General features: G+C 40.4%; 2 protein-coding genes across 2 annotated transcripts; one reads left to right on the top strand and one right to left on the bottom strand.

Moving 5' to 3' along the window:
- The first annotated feature begins 1308 nt into the window (after window positions 1-1308).
- LOC143000834 (FXYD domain-containing ion transport regulator 3-like) lies at window positions 1309-12622 on the top strand. The gene is made up of 8 exons (XM_076150279.1): window positions 1309-1904; window positions 8917-8973; window positions 10457-10489; window positions 10848-10871; window positions 11092-11166; window positions 11265-11301; window positions 11563-11606; window positions 11881-12622. Exons 2-8 carry the CDS (start codon window positions 8940-8942, stop codon window positions 11898-11900), a joined length of 267 nt encoding a protein of 88 aa, XP_076006394.1. The 5' UTR covers window positions 1309-1904; window positions 8917-8939; the 3' UTR covers window positions 11901-12622.
- Window positions 12623-13433: 811 nt separating this feature from the next.
- LOC143001046 (TOG array regulator of axonemal microtubules protein 2-like) lies at window positions 13434-14494 on the bottom strand. The gene is made up of 4 exons (XM_076150596.1): window positions 14266-14494; window positions 13998-14156; window positions 13765-13886; window positions 13434-13608 (listed from the first exon to the last, which is right to left on the bottom strand). Exons 1-3 carry the CDS (start codon window positions 14466-14468, stop codon window positions 13766-13768), a joined length of 483 nt encoding a protein of 160 aa, XP_076006711.1. The 5' UTR covers window positions 14469-14494; the 3' UTR covers window positions 13434-13608; window position 13765.
- Between the last annotated feature and the right edge of the window lie 109 nt (window positions 14495-14603).

The raw sequence follows: 14603 nt of genomic DNA on the forward strand, positions 1-14603 counted from the left end.
TTTCTCTTAATTAGAACAAAACATCCTGTAATATATCTTTGCATCACTGTGGATGTTAGATATGCAATTGGAATAGGGCTTTAAAATCTTTAGTGTAATGCCTTAATTTGATGGTATATTTGTTTTGGATCTAACTTCTATGCTTATCAACCAACAGACTATGAGAGGCTACGGATTGGAGGCCTGATCTGTGCCAGCTTGTTGATGCTTGGAGGAGTGAGCGTTATTCTCTGTAAGAGCTACAGCAACACACACTGAAGAGACTATTTGCAAACAACAAAACACAATTGAACGATCATTTTCATATCAAGACAGTAATGAAGACTTAGTGAGCCATATGGGGGGGACATAGAACTGTCTGTGTCTGGGAGTGTGTAACAATGGTAACATGTCCTGATTCCTTTACAGATACCAGGTGCACCAACAGGAACAAGTAAGAGTGTTTGATTGACTGAAAGTTGAGTGCCTCTCTCTCTCTCTCTCTCTCTCTCTCGCTCTCTCTCTCTCTCCCTCTCTCTCTCTCGGTCTCTCTCTCTCTCTCTGTGGATATAAAAACAAGACCTGGAAATCCTTTTATGTTTCTAACCACTTCTCCATCCCTCCCAAACACCTTCTCCGCTATTCACTCTCACCTTTCCTTGTAGAAAAGTGGAAGATGACAACAGCGAAATCTGATCTCATGGCCGACAAACCGGTTTCTGCCAGGAGGAAGAGATGAAGGGAACAGGGTGGAAGGACTGGGTGGGAGGTGGGAGGAAACTCAGACTCTCCAACAATGGTATCTGTACAGACCTGTGAAAACACAATTAAATTTCTTCAGAGGTGTGTTTGTTTTATCCTACAAGATACTAATGTGGCTCCATGTTTGAGATTAAAAAGAAAAGATCCCTAAATATTCTTCTTCTTCTTGTTAAGTGTCATGATTTTGTCCAGATCTGTAAATGCAGAGCAAGAGAGCTTAATTTATGCTGTTTAGCTTAGTCTGTTCTGCTTTAATCATGGAGATACTAAGATTATAATGTGAGTCAGTCTATGATGTCATCCCTGTGGTCGACCATTTCAAATGAGATATGATAACACATATGTTCTAGAGAAAGTGTAGTGTGTATATCAAGAAAATAATAAATTTCACGCTTCTGGACAAATTTTGAAGTTGTGTTTAAATTTAACTGGAATTTATATAAATTTGACTACGTAACTTTGAGTGATAGTAAGTCTAAACCTTTGAGAACAAACACATTCTAATAGTACGTTTTTAAATATAGGTAAAACAATTATCTATTGCGATTAGTTCCTTGTTATATACTTGGTGCTCGGAAATAAAAACAATGTAAAAAACATATATAGAGAGAGAGAGAGAGAGAGAGCGAAAATCGACTTTTTTGAAAGAATGTTTTTTTAAATGAGATTATTTCTTGACAAATGTTATATCAAGGGCATACGGCAGTTGCACTACGATTAAAATTCGACGTAAATAATTCTGTTTACGGTATAAATAAAATCCAAATTCGTTTAGACGGAACATTGTAAAAGTGAATGGAGACCCCAGGCTCCGGTTGCAGAAAGGAGGATATCGGCACGTTTGTTCCCGACAAACAACAATTAAAGGTGGTCCCTCCTCCTCCTCCTCCTCCTCTGAGGACTGGGCTCTGAGCTGTGGGATCTGACCCCGAATCAGCCTTCACGCCCCGTTTCTACCTCCACAACGACAAAACCCCGATCCGGGATTCACACACACAGGCTCCTCTGTGAATCCTCCGCTTTAACTCAACCCCTTTTGCAAACCGAGCTAACCTGTTGAGCGTCATGCAGTAAAGGGTGTTGGCTGGTCCAGAGTCAGTCCGTCCGTTTGGCACATTTCCTCACTTTTCTCCTTGATCTTACTCGGATTCACTTTGTCAGAGGTATGTGCTCAACTCACGATACTAGTTTATATGCAACCCAAGCTCTCTGCTGTTTGTCCGAGTGTAACATTTAGAATAAAAGGCATTTGCTTCAGGAAGTTCTTACTTTGTAAATATTTGCGCTCGCTTATCTTTTTAGGCGACTAGAAGCGCAGTTTAGCGCGATGATGTTATCATGTTTCATTTCGACACGGTGCTTTTTAGTCAAGTTTGTGTGCATAAAAACTTTGCGTAGTACATCTTTAAGTGTGAGATGTAACCTCTTCATTGCTTAAAAAAAAAAAAAAAAAGACAATATAATTAAAGTTTTTCAAAATGTTTAGAGTTGTTCCTGTAATTCGTCACCAAATTACAACATCAGTGTCATTTTGTTATCCGGCTCATAATTAATGCGCGAGCTCTTCGCTGCTCGGACAATGGAACAGCACGAGCCAGCGCGCGACAGTGTCCGTGGGTTGACTGATGTCACGCGCTTCGATTATTTGTATAAATTCATTTTCAAAAACGTACGCTTATAAGTACGTTTACACACAACGGTGACACACTGTGTAGTACCGTGTTCGGTGTGTGTTTGATTCCACCATGTGGGCTCATAAAACCAGAGAAAAACCTCACTAATGACATCCGGATGCTGCTGGATTGTGTTTATGATGCCATCTTGAATGTGTTTCAAATGAATAAATAATAGCAAGTGGAGGATATTAGAGGAGTAAGAGATCATCTTTGTGTGCTGAGATACTCACAGGTCTCTTCCACGTTACTGCCTGCTGAAGTAAAATCACACAGGTTGTTCACCTGTAAAATATTTTGCAATACATCCCGATGACATAATGCAACAGTTCTCATACTGTGGAATGTGGACCACTAGTGGTACGTGGAATTCCTCCTAGTGGCAACCAGTTGATCCTGCAGGGAATAAAAACAATTATGATCCATAGGAATTGTTAGTATAGCAAATTGTCAGTATTCTGCTCTTAGCGTTGATGACTTACTGTAAGCTGCTGTGGTGTGTGTGTATGTATGTGCATGCTTGTGTGTTTGTATGTGTGTGAAAAGGCCAGCTGATAAGGGCAGTGGTGATAACAATTTTGCTACTAAGGCACAAGGACAGAGGTGATTATGTGACTATGGACAGAAGGACAGAAGGTTCAGACCTTCTATGCTGATTAGCGAAGGTGAAAATTAGCAAAGGTGTAAATTGGCAAAGCTGTACATTGGTAACAGTGTAAATTAGTAAAGGTGTAGATTAAGAAAAAAATCAGATGCCTCAAACAACTGAAAGGAAGTTAAGCACATATCATCATCATTTCCCTGTTTATTCTGGAAATATTTATATTCTCAGCAATTGCTTGATAAATATTAATTAGTAGAACTGGAGGTTTTAATTTTATAGACCAACTATTTGCATCAACGCTCAGCAGTATTACAGTAGTATGACAAATTGATGTTTCTGGAAATGGTGGAAATCAGTTCCAGTACTGGACCTCCAAAGAGTGAACTTTGGCTCAGATCCAGATATTTATCTAGACGAGGAGAATTCAAATATGTCCATGGACAGCTGTCACATTTATGGCTGTGCTGTACATGAACAAACTAATCTAGACATTAGACACCTGCCTAGTTCTGACATATTTTCAACAGTCATGGATAGATCCAGAAGAACACTAGAAGTCTGACTTTATACCGGAGAAAAGGGAAACCAGAGGACGCTTTGACCTTGGCAGAATTTAGGTTTTGGAGCCGAGGAGCCCTGATAGGCGGGCGATTCTTCCAACACTGAACAGGACAGCTGGCCCCCAAGCAAAGTGCAGCCCAAATGTCATCCTCAGATCCATGAGCATATCTTAGAGGTGTCATGAGACAGGGTCAGAATGTTCTATAACAGTAGATTTCATTGGCTGTTTGAACTTCCGATTGGGGATCTGATGTCAGCTGGATTTTTTTTTCAACCTTCCTGATGACCAATCAGCATCAAGAACACTAGCATGAAGCTTAAACTCTCTCCTTGTCCTCCAGTTGTTGACATTGTGGCAACCTTGCTACATAGTGAGAATATAGGGACTATAAGGAGATCTGCAAAGAATAATTGTCAATTTCATACAAATGCAGAGAGGAGAATACACAGTGCAAATCAGAGAGAGAGTTGTATTTCCTTTGTCAGGTGAGACAGACTAAGCTTCTCATCTCTCCTCACATGACCACAGTTCTTAAAAAAGAAGAGGAGAGTGTGTGAGGGGACGGCCTGAGGGAGACTGAAAGCATGGAAGCGCTCTCAGGTAGAAACCTCAACAAGTCATTGATTATATATCAAGGATGTGAGCGTGACCTTCAGTGTATAAACTCATTGGCTTCATTTAAACTCAATGAAGACAGAGCTCAGCTCAAAGCCTGAGCCCAGCACACTGTCTCTACCTGTTACTCTGAGAAAGAAGAAGCGGCATTTTAAGACAAGTTCCAACAAGTTAAAATGATTAAATGGATGTCAGAAAATGAACAAAGGAAGAACAGAAATTAGCAACACTGTCTTTTAAATGAGTAAACAACCACTCTTTGACTCATTCTGATCCAATTGGTCTTTAGTTAACGGGCCGTTCCTAGCCCCTCGCTGTTAGCGCTGGCTGTTAGCCTCATGGTTTCCATATGTGAGTCATGGCTCCAGTATGCTCCACTCCCTCTGTCTCCCTCCTCACGTCCCTCCTCACTCTCCCCACTGTGCTGTCTGTCTCCTTCATTCCGTCTTCCTCCTACTTTTCCCTCAAGGTTTCATTCCTGTCCCGCCTCCACTCTGCCTTTGTTGTCACTCTTGTTCTCTCAGTCATACGTTGCTCCGCTCTCCCTTTTTTCTCCACTCATTCTCTTCTTTCATGACTCATAATCCCGACTCTTCCTCCCTGCGCTGCTTATTTCTCCTCTAATAGATTGAATGCATTAGTTGGATCTGTTTTGCTCCTCTGCTCTGTTCAATAGCTGTTATGCTATTATCATCCATCTACTTAACAGCCAGAGATGACAGTAGTAAACAAAGGAATAAGTCAGGGATACATTTCAGTTACAGGCCTTAGAAAAATATCAACTTATAATATTTTAATGGAGCTGAATTGACATAATGCAAAGGAGGAGATGTTTATGCTACACTGTATTTACACTAGCCTTAAGGGCAACAGTGTGTGTGTGTCTGTGTGTGGTGGTGGGGGGATGTTTTGTCAGGGACAGGACACAGGAATCCAGTGTTGCTAATTTAGGGATAAAGTATTCCACTCAGAATATGCAGCTGCCTTTGTAGTGCAGTACAGGAATAACACACACACGCAGTCACACGCAGTCACACACATCAGTGCATGGGACAATATTCAGACAGACATGCATGTATTGTTGGAAACATGTTCAATTCCCATTGCCTTGATGTAGTGTTTGTGAGTTTCATCATCAGGAGACCCTCAACCCAGACTTGTTGAGTTGTTGCAGTGGTGTGTGTGTGTGTGTGTTGAGTGTTTCCTGATTTATATGAAAACATTGAAACCTTTATGCTTGAATCAGTTTTTGTTGTTATTATTTCACAAAAGATCCTTCTTGGCCGTAGGTTACTTAATGATTTGCTGGCATATTGACAGTGTTTTAGTTGGTATGTCTGCTTTTGGCCTTAGACCTTGGCTAATGTATATTTTTTGACATTAAGATTCAATCAAGATCTTGAATGTTGTTTGTAAGTGAAGAAAGCATGGAGAATGTGTTTGTGAGGACAGGACATTTTAATATGTGACTGGACTTGAAATACACTTTGATTAGATGAAGAAGAAGGTGGCTCCAAGAGTGTCAGCCTGATGCTTTGGACAGCAGACTTTTATTGTGTAAACACACTTAGATTAGAGAGAAGTGAGAAGAAAAATGAGAGTGTAACGTGTGTGAGGGAGAAATGAGCTTTAAGTCTAGAAGGAAGGATTAGAGTAAAGGAAATGGTGCGTGAGTGAAAATGTTAGGAGAAGAGGACAGCAGTGAAGAAGAATGAGTGAAAGCGTAGAAATGGAAATAGAGTTTATATTTTATAAAGGTAAGAGATAAGAAGAGAGGGAGAGTTTCAAACAAACTGTCAATTCGTTTTGACTAGGGAGAGAGAGCAGAAAAGACAAATTTGTTACTTCAGCAGAGCAACAGAGAGAGTCAGAGAGACAAAGGAAATGTGATGCAGAGGGGACAGTCGGAGACAGGCAGGACAGGCAGAACAGAGCTCTCTTTATTCCTGGATCAGGAAGAGCTCGAAAAGTGGCTCTGCAGGGAATTTGTACGCAAGAGAAGCTACGCTGAAAGAACAACGGCTCAAGAGTAATATAAAAGAAGTTGTATTTGTATTGTGGGACAAATAATATATTTATATTTGACTGTGTGTACATCACATTCAGTGTTGTAGAGTAATGAGTGACAGGACAGATGGCATAGAGAGGGAGTGAAACAGCCATAAACACGTGCACACACACCTCCAGCCTGGGAACGCCTTATGCTAACATTTGCTATGGAGTGTAATCTGAATATAGGAACACCGAGGCTCTGAAGAGCTCACAGGCCCTTTAATGCTCCCCTGCTGTCTTCCTGCTCTTTCTCTTCTCTGCCTGCCCTTTGCCACAGTCTCATCCTTCAGTTTGACCTTCTTCCCTGCCAGTCCTCTCTTATTGTCTTTCCCTCTCCTGTTTCTGTCTTTGTCCTTGTCTGTCCTCCCTCTCTTGTCTCTCCCCCTCTGTCTTTCTCCCGGGGTAAAATGTTCCGTACTGGTTGCCGGCCTGTTTACCACCATCCTGTACATTCCCACTGCCTTGCCTTATGTTGCTATGGAGAGGCACCGGGGGAGAATCTCTCTCTCTCTCTCTCTCTCTCTCTCTCTCTCTCTCTCTCTCTCTCTCTCTCTCTCTCTCTCTCTGTCAAGCTAATTTGACTAGATACTCGTATTACAGGTGGCCTGGGCAGGGTGTGGTCAGGTCACATCTCTCACATATGCAAAATCAGCTCTGCTCTCTCTCTCTTGCAGAATCACCACCCCGTTGTCATAACTGATATCTGAGGAAAGAAAAACAGCGTTATGTGAATGTGTGTGTGTGTCCTTTGCATGTGTTTGCTCTTTATTACGTCTCACTCTTAAGGGAAACGGTGAAGGTGTAAGTAGAAAATCAGTGCCTAGTTTCTGAAGGTGGCCTAGCTCATGTTCACGATGCTGCTGCTGCGAACATGATCAGGACAGAATGAGAGAGGGAGACATTATGAGATGGATGGATGGTTTGTTTAATAGTAAAATGTCCAGGCTATATTTATTTTCATGTCAATCAATATATTTTTTATGTTCAATAATAGCTGGTGAATTTATGTTTCTTTTAAACAACAGTGTGTGCCACTGACGAGACACAACTTTGCAATCACAGCAATCAGGAGTCGGCAACTTGTTTGACACAAAAAGCCAATTTAACATTTCTGGTTAATCAGTGTGCTTTATCAGCAGTCACATGATCCTCTGCTATTACAATTTGTACTTGCATGTTTTGTTTCCTTCTCTCAAGGAGAACACTGAACTCATATTTACCACTTTCATGGCTCTTCTTTAGCCTGACAAGGGACTGAATGAAAATGAGCCCAGTTGGCCAAATCTGGTGCATTTACCCTTTTCATTGGTGTTTATTCATGCGCACTGTCCCTTTTAGATTGATAAGCATAAACCTCATTGAGTCTACTTTATGTTGGACAGAGAATGCAAAAATCTGAAGCAGAACACTAAATGTGTCTCAGTATATGACAAATGATATAAAATGTTCATACTGGATTGGTCCTATTGTTAAATGAAAACGATACACAGTTATGAATACATTTGAGGTATCGCCATTGCACCAATAATAATAAAAGGGAAATACCACCAGATATTAAGTCAAGTGAACTTAATGTATGTAGCCCAATATCACAGACAATGTCACAAAGGCCTTTACAGGCGCAAAGCAATAGGAAATGCCCGACCCCGCCCAAAAACCTTCTAAGAAAAACCTTAATGTACAGTATGAGGAAAAAAGTTAGAAACCTCGGGAGAGGCAATTCCAAGAGATGTGCTGTAGAATAGATTGAAATGACATTAGTGGCAGTAATGGCTCCAGAATGGTGAGTGCACATTAATGATATTTTCATAGATTTTGTGATGTGGCAGATAATGGCTGTAAGCTTATCCTGAAAGATGTGGCAAGTGCTTATAAGGGTGATTACGCAATTGTAATGTGCACACTGTTGTTTCACATTGCATATGTGGCCTCGCAGTGGCTTTATAAACAAAATATAACATTGAAACATGGACAGAAAAATTGAAAATAGATGTTTTTACATTATAACAGAGTAATGCATTAGCCAGCAAGTGGGTTCTGCGGTTAAGGCGCCATTAATGCACTTTGTAACCATGACCATCAGATCAGGTTTCTCTGTGTGTCTGAGTGTGAAAGAGAGGCAGAGAGACCACTTTGTAACTTTGATCAGATGTATTTGTCTGTGTAACAGAGACAGTGATGTGTGTATGATATGATTGATGTGTGTATATAAATATATTCAGGAGCCCCCTGTGACACAGACATACATCAGAGTTTGTTGACTTTTCTGGCTGGTAGGAGCCAATTTGGAGCAAAGCTCTCTTACAAACACACATACACACACACACACACACACACACAAACAGAGTTCAAATGTGATTATTTGTGCCTTTGGGACAGGAGGTAATGTTATTTACCTCAGTGTTTATTCCCCACAGTCTTGTTCAAATGGCTAATCAATACTAAGCATTTACAGTGAGCGTGCCTGCATTAGTCAAAAGTCAAACTTTATATTTGATTAATATTTTCTTTCCTGATTATTGAATATATCTCTTTTGTTGATTACATCAAGTCATATGCGTGTGTGTTTGTGTACAAATCCTATAAAGCTTATTCCTTTGTTCATTGGTGATTAAAGCAGGACTGACAATCTGCCTGTATTTGGTCATATATATGCTATATCTCTCCAGGTTTAAAAGACAGAAGCTTGACAATGTCAAAGATCTTCGCCTTGGTGTTGATGACAGGTAAGTGAAATGTCAAAGTCATTTTGTTCAGCAGTGTGTCATTTAATGTCCTCAAAACATAAATCTGTCTATTAATTTAGTCAGTGTTAATAAGCTCAGAATCACACACTCGAATCAAGCTTGTCTTCTCTATGCACAGTGTATTCATATTTAGCTTTTAGAAAACAAAGACACATATTTGAAAGGAGATCATTTTGTTACAGATCTGATTCCCACAGCAGTGAGATCTGCTCACATGTTCCCGTTAATCCCTTTAATCTTCTTAAATTGGGCTCAATGGTGTATCTCGTTTTTATTGTTATGGCGATTAGTCATTTGTGCACTGTGTCGGTCTTACAGATGATATAAGGTGATTTAATCTATTAACTACTATACAGTATGCCGTAAACGAAGTCGGAACCTTTGACATGCAGCCTTTGCTTCCCTACCGGTGCCCTTTACCGGCGCGCCAGTAGCGTGTGTGTGTGCGGGGCTAAACGCTAAGTAGTAGCAGCTGCGGGGCAACACGCAGCCTGAGCCGGAGAATGCGAGCGAGACCTGCTCCCTAACTGAGCCATCATGTCTGCCAATAACACATTCTGTTTACTTCTTTTGTTGCCTGGGCTTATATATAGTGTGGTTGGAAACACATGTCACTCTAGTATGATATACACCTGAGCCCAGATGTGTAATCCTGCCGCCGCGTCAGAGATTAAGAAATGGATTTGCTAAAAACAGAACATTAGTTTGAGTGTTGTTGTGCGTTATACGATCTTTTAACACTGAGTTTCAGCTTAACATATCTCCTGAATTCATTATCTATATGTCACGTGTCAGTACTTCGGTTTTAAACTAGACAATACAAGCATTGGAACAGCATGAAGAGTGTCCTTCACTATGTTTTTATTTTGAACTTTACAATGCAAAGTTTAAAAGTGATGAGTATACACGATTGATTTTCTAGTTTTGCTTGGAAAGTTCAGTCACAAAGAGGAGTTACACTTGCACTCTGCTGATTATTTAAACTGTGCTATGTAATTCTCAACTTTAGAGGCACTAAAATGTGTCTGTAAGATACAGATAACAGATCTGGGAGACACCAACTCCTGATCTAATTAACCTGGAGACATGGAAGCTTTGAGGCATTGGAAATGTAATGTAGTGTTGTGATACTAAAAGATCAGGCCTGAAAACTGATCTGAATTATTCAGATTAAATCTTGTGTAACATCGTGTAGCGACTACACTCTGAGCCAACCACCACTAATGTGCACTAATAGGTAGCAACAACCTCCCCAGCTCTCTTATTCAGATGGTTTGGGGTCACACGTTTATAACATTCTTAACACATCTATATATTCTTTGTTGCTTTTCAACAAACAGCCAATATTGAAGGCTCATTTTCATCTCACACTTGCCACCATGTGATCTGACACGTTTCTCACTGATGCCTCCAGCTGTGTTTGACTGTTCTGAAGTGTGTTTGTCTTTGTGAACTCTTGCAGTTGTGTCACTGGTGTTTGCTGAAGAACAGAACTGTAAGCACACTAACCTTTCACTTTTGTTCATCTGTGATTTTGGTTAAGTAGCAAGGTTAATAAGTGCTTGGTTATAGGCAAAATAAGGAACCGCATAATAAGGAAGCTACATAACTCATTGAATAAGGAATTATATAAAGTTAAATGAAGTGTATTATTGTTTAGATTTGACATATATTGATCTGATAACCTGATTTATGTTGAAATTAATCTCAGCTATTGTGTAGTATATCTCCAGTCAGTGTGTAGCTACTGTTTGCTTTATGAAGTCATCCGTTATTTGTTTCTCTGTCATAATCTTATCTGCTGTTCCTACCAGCTTGTAACTGACCCTGTTCATATGTTTGTGCCCCTGCAGTGGAAGATGACCCCTTCACCTTTGGTAATACTTTACTCTATCACCGTTAGTTTTAATGTTTCTATTGATGAAAGTGGATAGACGGTCTGTGTCTTTAACAGTAAGGGCTGTTAACCAAAGAAATCTGTTCAGCTTCAGTTTTCACCCATCCTGTCCTGTTGTGTGCCACTCTCATGTCAGTTGCATGCTTTGCTTTTTCAGTTGACTGTAGTTGTCATATTCTAACTGCGACCTCTTCATGCAGACTACTACAGACTTCGTGTTGGGGGTCTGATTTTAGCGGCTGTCCTCTGTCTCATTGGCATCACCATCCTGCTCAGTAAGACACGTGCATAAACAGGCTTATATAACACACACACACACACACACACACACACACAGACCATATGAATGACCTTTTTTGTGTTGTTGCTCCAGGTGGCCACTGCAGGTGCAAGTTCCACCAGTCCAAGAGGCGAGTGTTTAATTATACTATGCACAATGATGTCATATAATATACAGATTACATGGACCTCAACCAGACTGTCTGCTTGCATTTGATGGATTGCACTTCAAAGTAAAAAGTACAAAATGTTGTAGTACATGGTGAACACAAATATATAGGTTATAAACATGCATTAGACTAGATTACCAAGTTCCTACAGTTCAGTAAGAGTCAAGGAAATGATGTGATATTAGCAAATAAGTGTATTTTTCTCATTCATCATCTCTGCAGAAGGCGAACAGGAAGCAATGCTCAGCAAATGCTCACCGATCAAGGTAGAGTACATTCAGCAGCCAATGAACTATTCTGTGTGGAGTCTGTGGTGGCTCAGGCCCACCCGGAAACTGAACTCCTGTATGTTCATCAGTGATGGATTTCAGCTCTCAATATTGCAGTACATGTTAAAAGAGAAAATAATGCAAATTGGATAATCCCTTTTAAGTAATAAGTCTCTCTTTGTAATACATTAATGGTCACAGGGATGAGCATAAAATGAAGGATGAACCCTTTGAATAACATTTGCAAACTCATCCTCCTGTGTGCCTGCAGGTCGCGCCTGTGATTGCTAGATGCCAGCAACGCCGCAAGTTCCAGAACCTGCATAGATGCCACATGGGGGGCGGCACGGGAGATGACTGTGTGACATCTCAATGAGAAGCTTAGTTTTTTGTAGAGAAGAGGAGTAGTAGTCAGCTGTGTACCTGATGTGAGATGTGACGCTTTCTGCCTGATAACTAAGCTACTGATTTGCACGCACACACACACATACACATCTCTATCATCTCGCATCGCTTCACTTTAACGACACATCACTTTCACCTCAGTCACGTCAACATTTCTTCAGCATTTGGATGTTGACACGCTGTCATATCCAAGCTATTAATACATCTGTAACTGAGAATGAAAACTCTTCATCATTCCTCGGTCAGTTATTAAATGCGTAGTTTTGATTGATTGAACTGTAAGTGATTTCATACGGCCATGTCACAAATATGTTACCAAAAATTAGATCAAATTAGATATCCACATATCTTGTCGTAAGTCTGTCGTTGCTTGTTTGGTCTGCACCGTGTTTGTGAGGTGAACATCCATGTAGATATTAATCGCTTACTTTGATCAAATTTCCACAATGATATTTAAATGGCTCCATTAGAATGTTGTTAATAATTCTTGATAATCATTTAGTTCACAGGTTTGTCTTTACAGGGGAATGTAGTGGATTGCACTGTTCAGAGATACTGAAAGAACCTGTTGTGTTTCTATAAAAGAACCAACTATTGGGAAAACTCAACTGTGGACTTAATGTGTCAGAGAGAGAGAGAGAGAGTTTGTGTGTGTGTGTGTGTGTATTTATGTGGGAATATATTTAGGACCCCCATCATTTTTCTTCTTTCTCAATTGTATTTAATACATACACTCACATTTTAACATATAAAGTTCATTTGTACATATGGACTGATCCCGAGAAAAACTCCCAAAAATGTTAATGTATAAGGAAAAGGAAGAAACCTTGGGAGAGGCAGTTCAGATCTGGCCCTGGTTTGTTCTTCAGGCAGGTGAGCCTCTAAGTAGATAAATGGTGAACCAAGCAGGATCCCTTTGAAGCATGGCAGGACTGGGTTTTAGTCTCAGGTGCTTCTGCATCTCAGTCGCATTCGTTTGTTAATCGTTCAGGAAAGCTGGAACTTTTCATTGTAATAACTGAATCTGAATCTAATGGTATAGCAGTGAATGGATGGATGGGTGAGAATAATCTACCCTCTGCTGGTAGACTTCATGTAATGCAGGTAGGTATGTGCAGTGTGTCACGTTTCTGTGAGGACAAACGTGTGTGATGTATCAGATGATGCATCATCTCTGTCTCCTCAGCTCTTCATCTCCCCTGTGGTAATCCAGAAATTATATAAACACAAGTCATTTAAATACAGAGTGTGTGTCTGTGTGTAGGTCATTACTGCATTTAGAAATGCAATGACATTGAACCCCCAAGATGATTATTCTAGGACAGTATCAATAATAACAAGGTGGTTATTCATGTGTCAAGTAAGCAAGACACATGAATACTACTACTACTACTACTACTACTGAAGGTAAACAGAGTAGACAGGATAATCAGAATACAAGATGCTGTGATAGTAATAAATTCAACACCATTACAAATCCCACATTTAAAAAGAAGGCAAGTGGTTTAAGAGCAAGGCGAAGAGAAATGGCGGTATAGGGAAGTTCTGACGTGTCCCATGTTCTGCGTTGTCTGAAGTCTGTCTGAAGATTTGTCTTGCAAGGTCCAGTTTGTAAACAGGTGTAGAAAAGAGAAGAGCAGAGAAAGCAGAGCTGTTACTACCACTACTATTACTACAACTGACAAAAATAAGATAAAATACAATACAATACAATAAAATACATACAAAAAAAAATAATAATAATATCTACCTTACAATTCCTGCAGGACGTTCTGCAGTCGATTCCAATCTTTATTTGGGACAATGTTTCTCAACTGTTTGGGGAAGCTGTTGTTAAGAGACAATATCCGTAGCATCTCACATCCATATTTCCTGTGGAGGAAAAAAAAAATGTAGCACCAAGGAACCCCGCACTCAAACCTCAAACTATAAAAGCATACAATTGTGACTCTTAATTAAATGCACAAGTTGATATATCATTACCTAACTTCAATGGCTCCATCCAAAGCCATTGCACAGGCAGCCCGAATGATTTGGCTCCTGAAGAACTTGGCTGATGACAGGACCTGATCTCCTCCAAGGATGCCAACCAGCCGACAGAGGTGTTGACCTGTACTCCCCCTCACCAAAGCACTACTGTGGCTAAGGAAAGACGAGTAAAAAATATGTCAAACAAATCTGGTGACTAGATGTCTTGTTGATTCAATAACAATTCTGCTGCTTCTGTCTCTTATTGATAAACTCATCTTACTTCAACCCTGTATTGAGTAGGGCACTTAAAACTGGACCAGGGCTGCAGTGGTTTGTCAGGGCATCAAGAGCCAGGTTGGCTTGTAGAGTTTCAGTCTTGGTTCTATTCTGCCCTAGGTGTAGCAGCAGGGCGCTTCCTGTGCACTCTGCCTCTGGGTCCATGGCCTTTCCCAGATGGACATACAGGTCACGTAATGTCTTCATTGCAATGATGGCTACTACGGAATAAAGGCTGCCCACCTGGATAGTAGGAATGGTCATCATTAGCAAATGCACATGCACTTGAATGTGTCTGTGTGTGTCTGTGTGTGTGTGTGTGTGTGTGTGTGTATGAAATAC

The sequence above is a fragment of the Genypterus blacodes genome, unplaced genomic scaffold (assembly GCF_046128005.1).
Source record: "Genypterus blacodes isolate CSIRO-AG114 ecotype Tasmania unplaced genomic scaffold, CSIRO-AGI_Gbla_v1 ptg000052l_1, whole genome shotgun sequence".
In the NCBI taxonomy this organism is placed as follows: domain Eukaryota; kingdom Metazoa; phylum Chordata; class Actinopteri; order Ophidiiformes; family Ophidiidae; genus Genypterus; species Genypterus blacodes.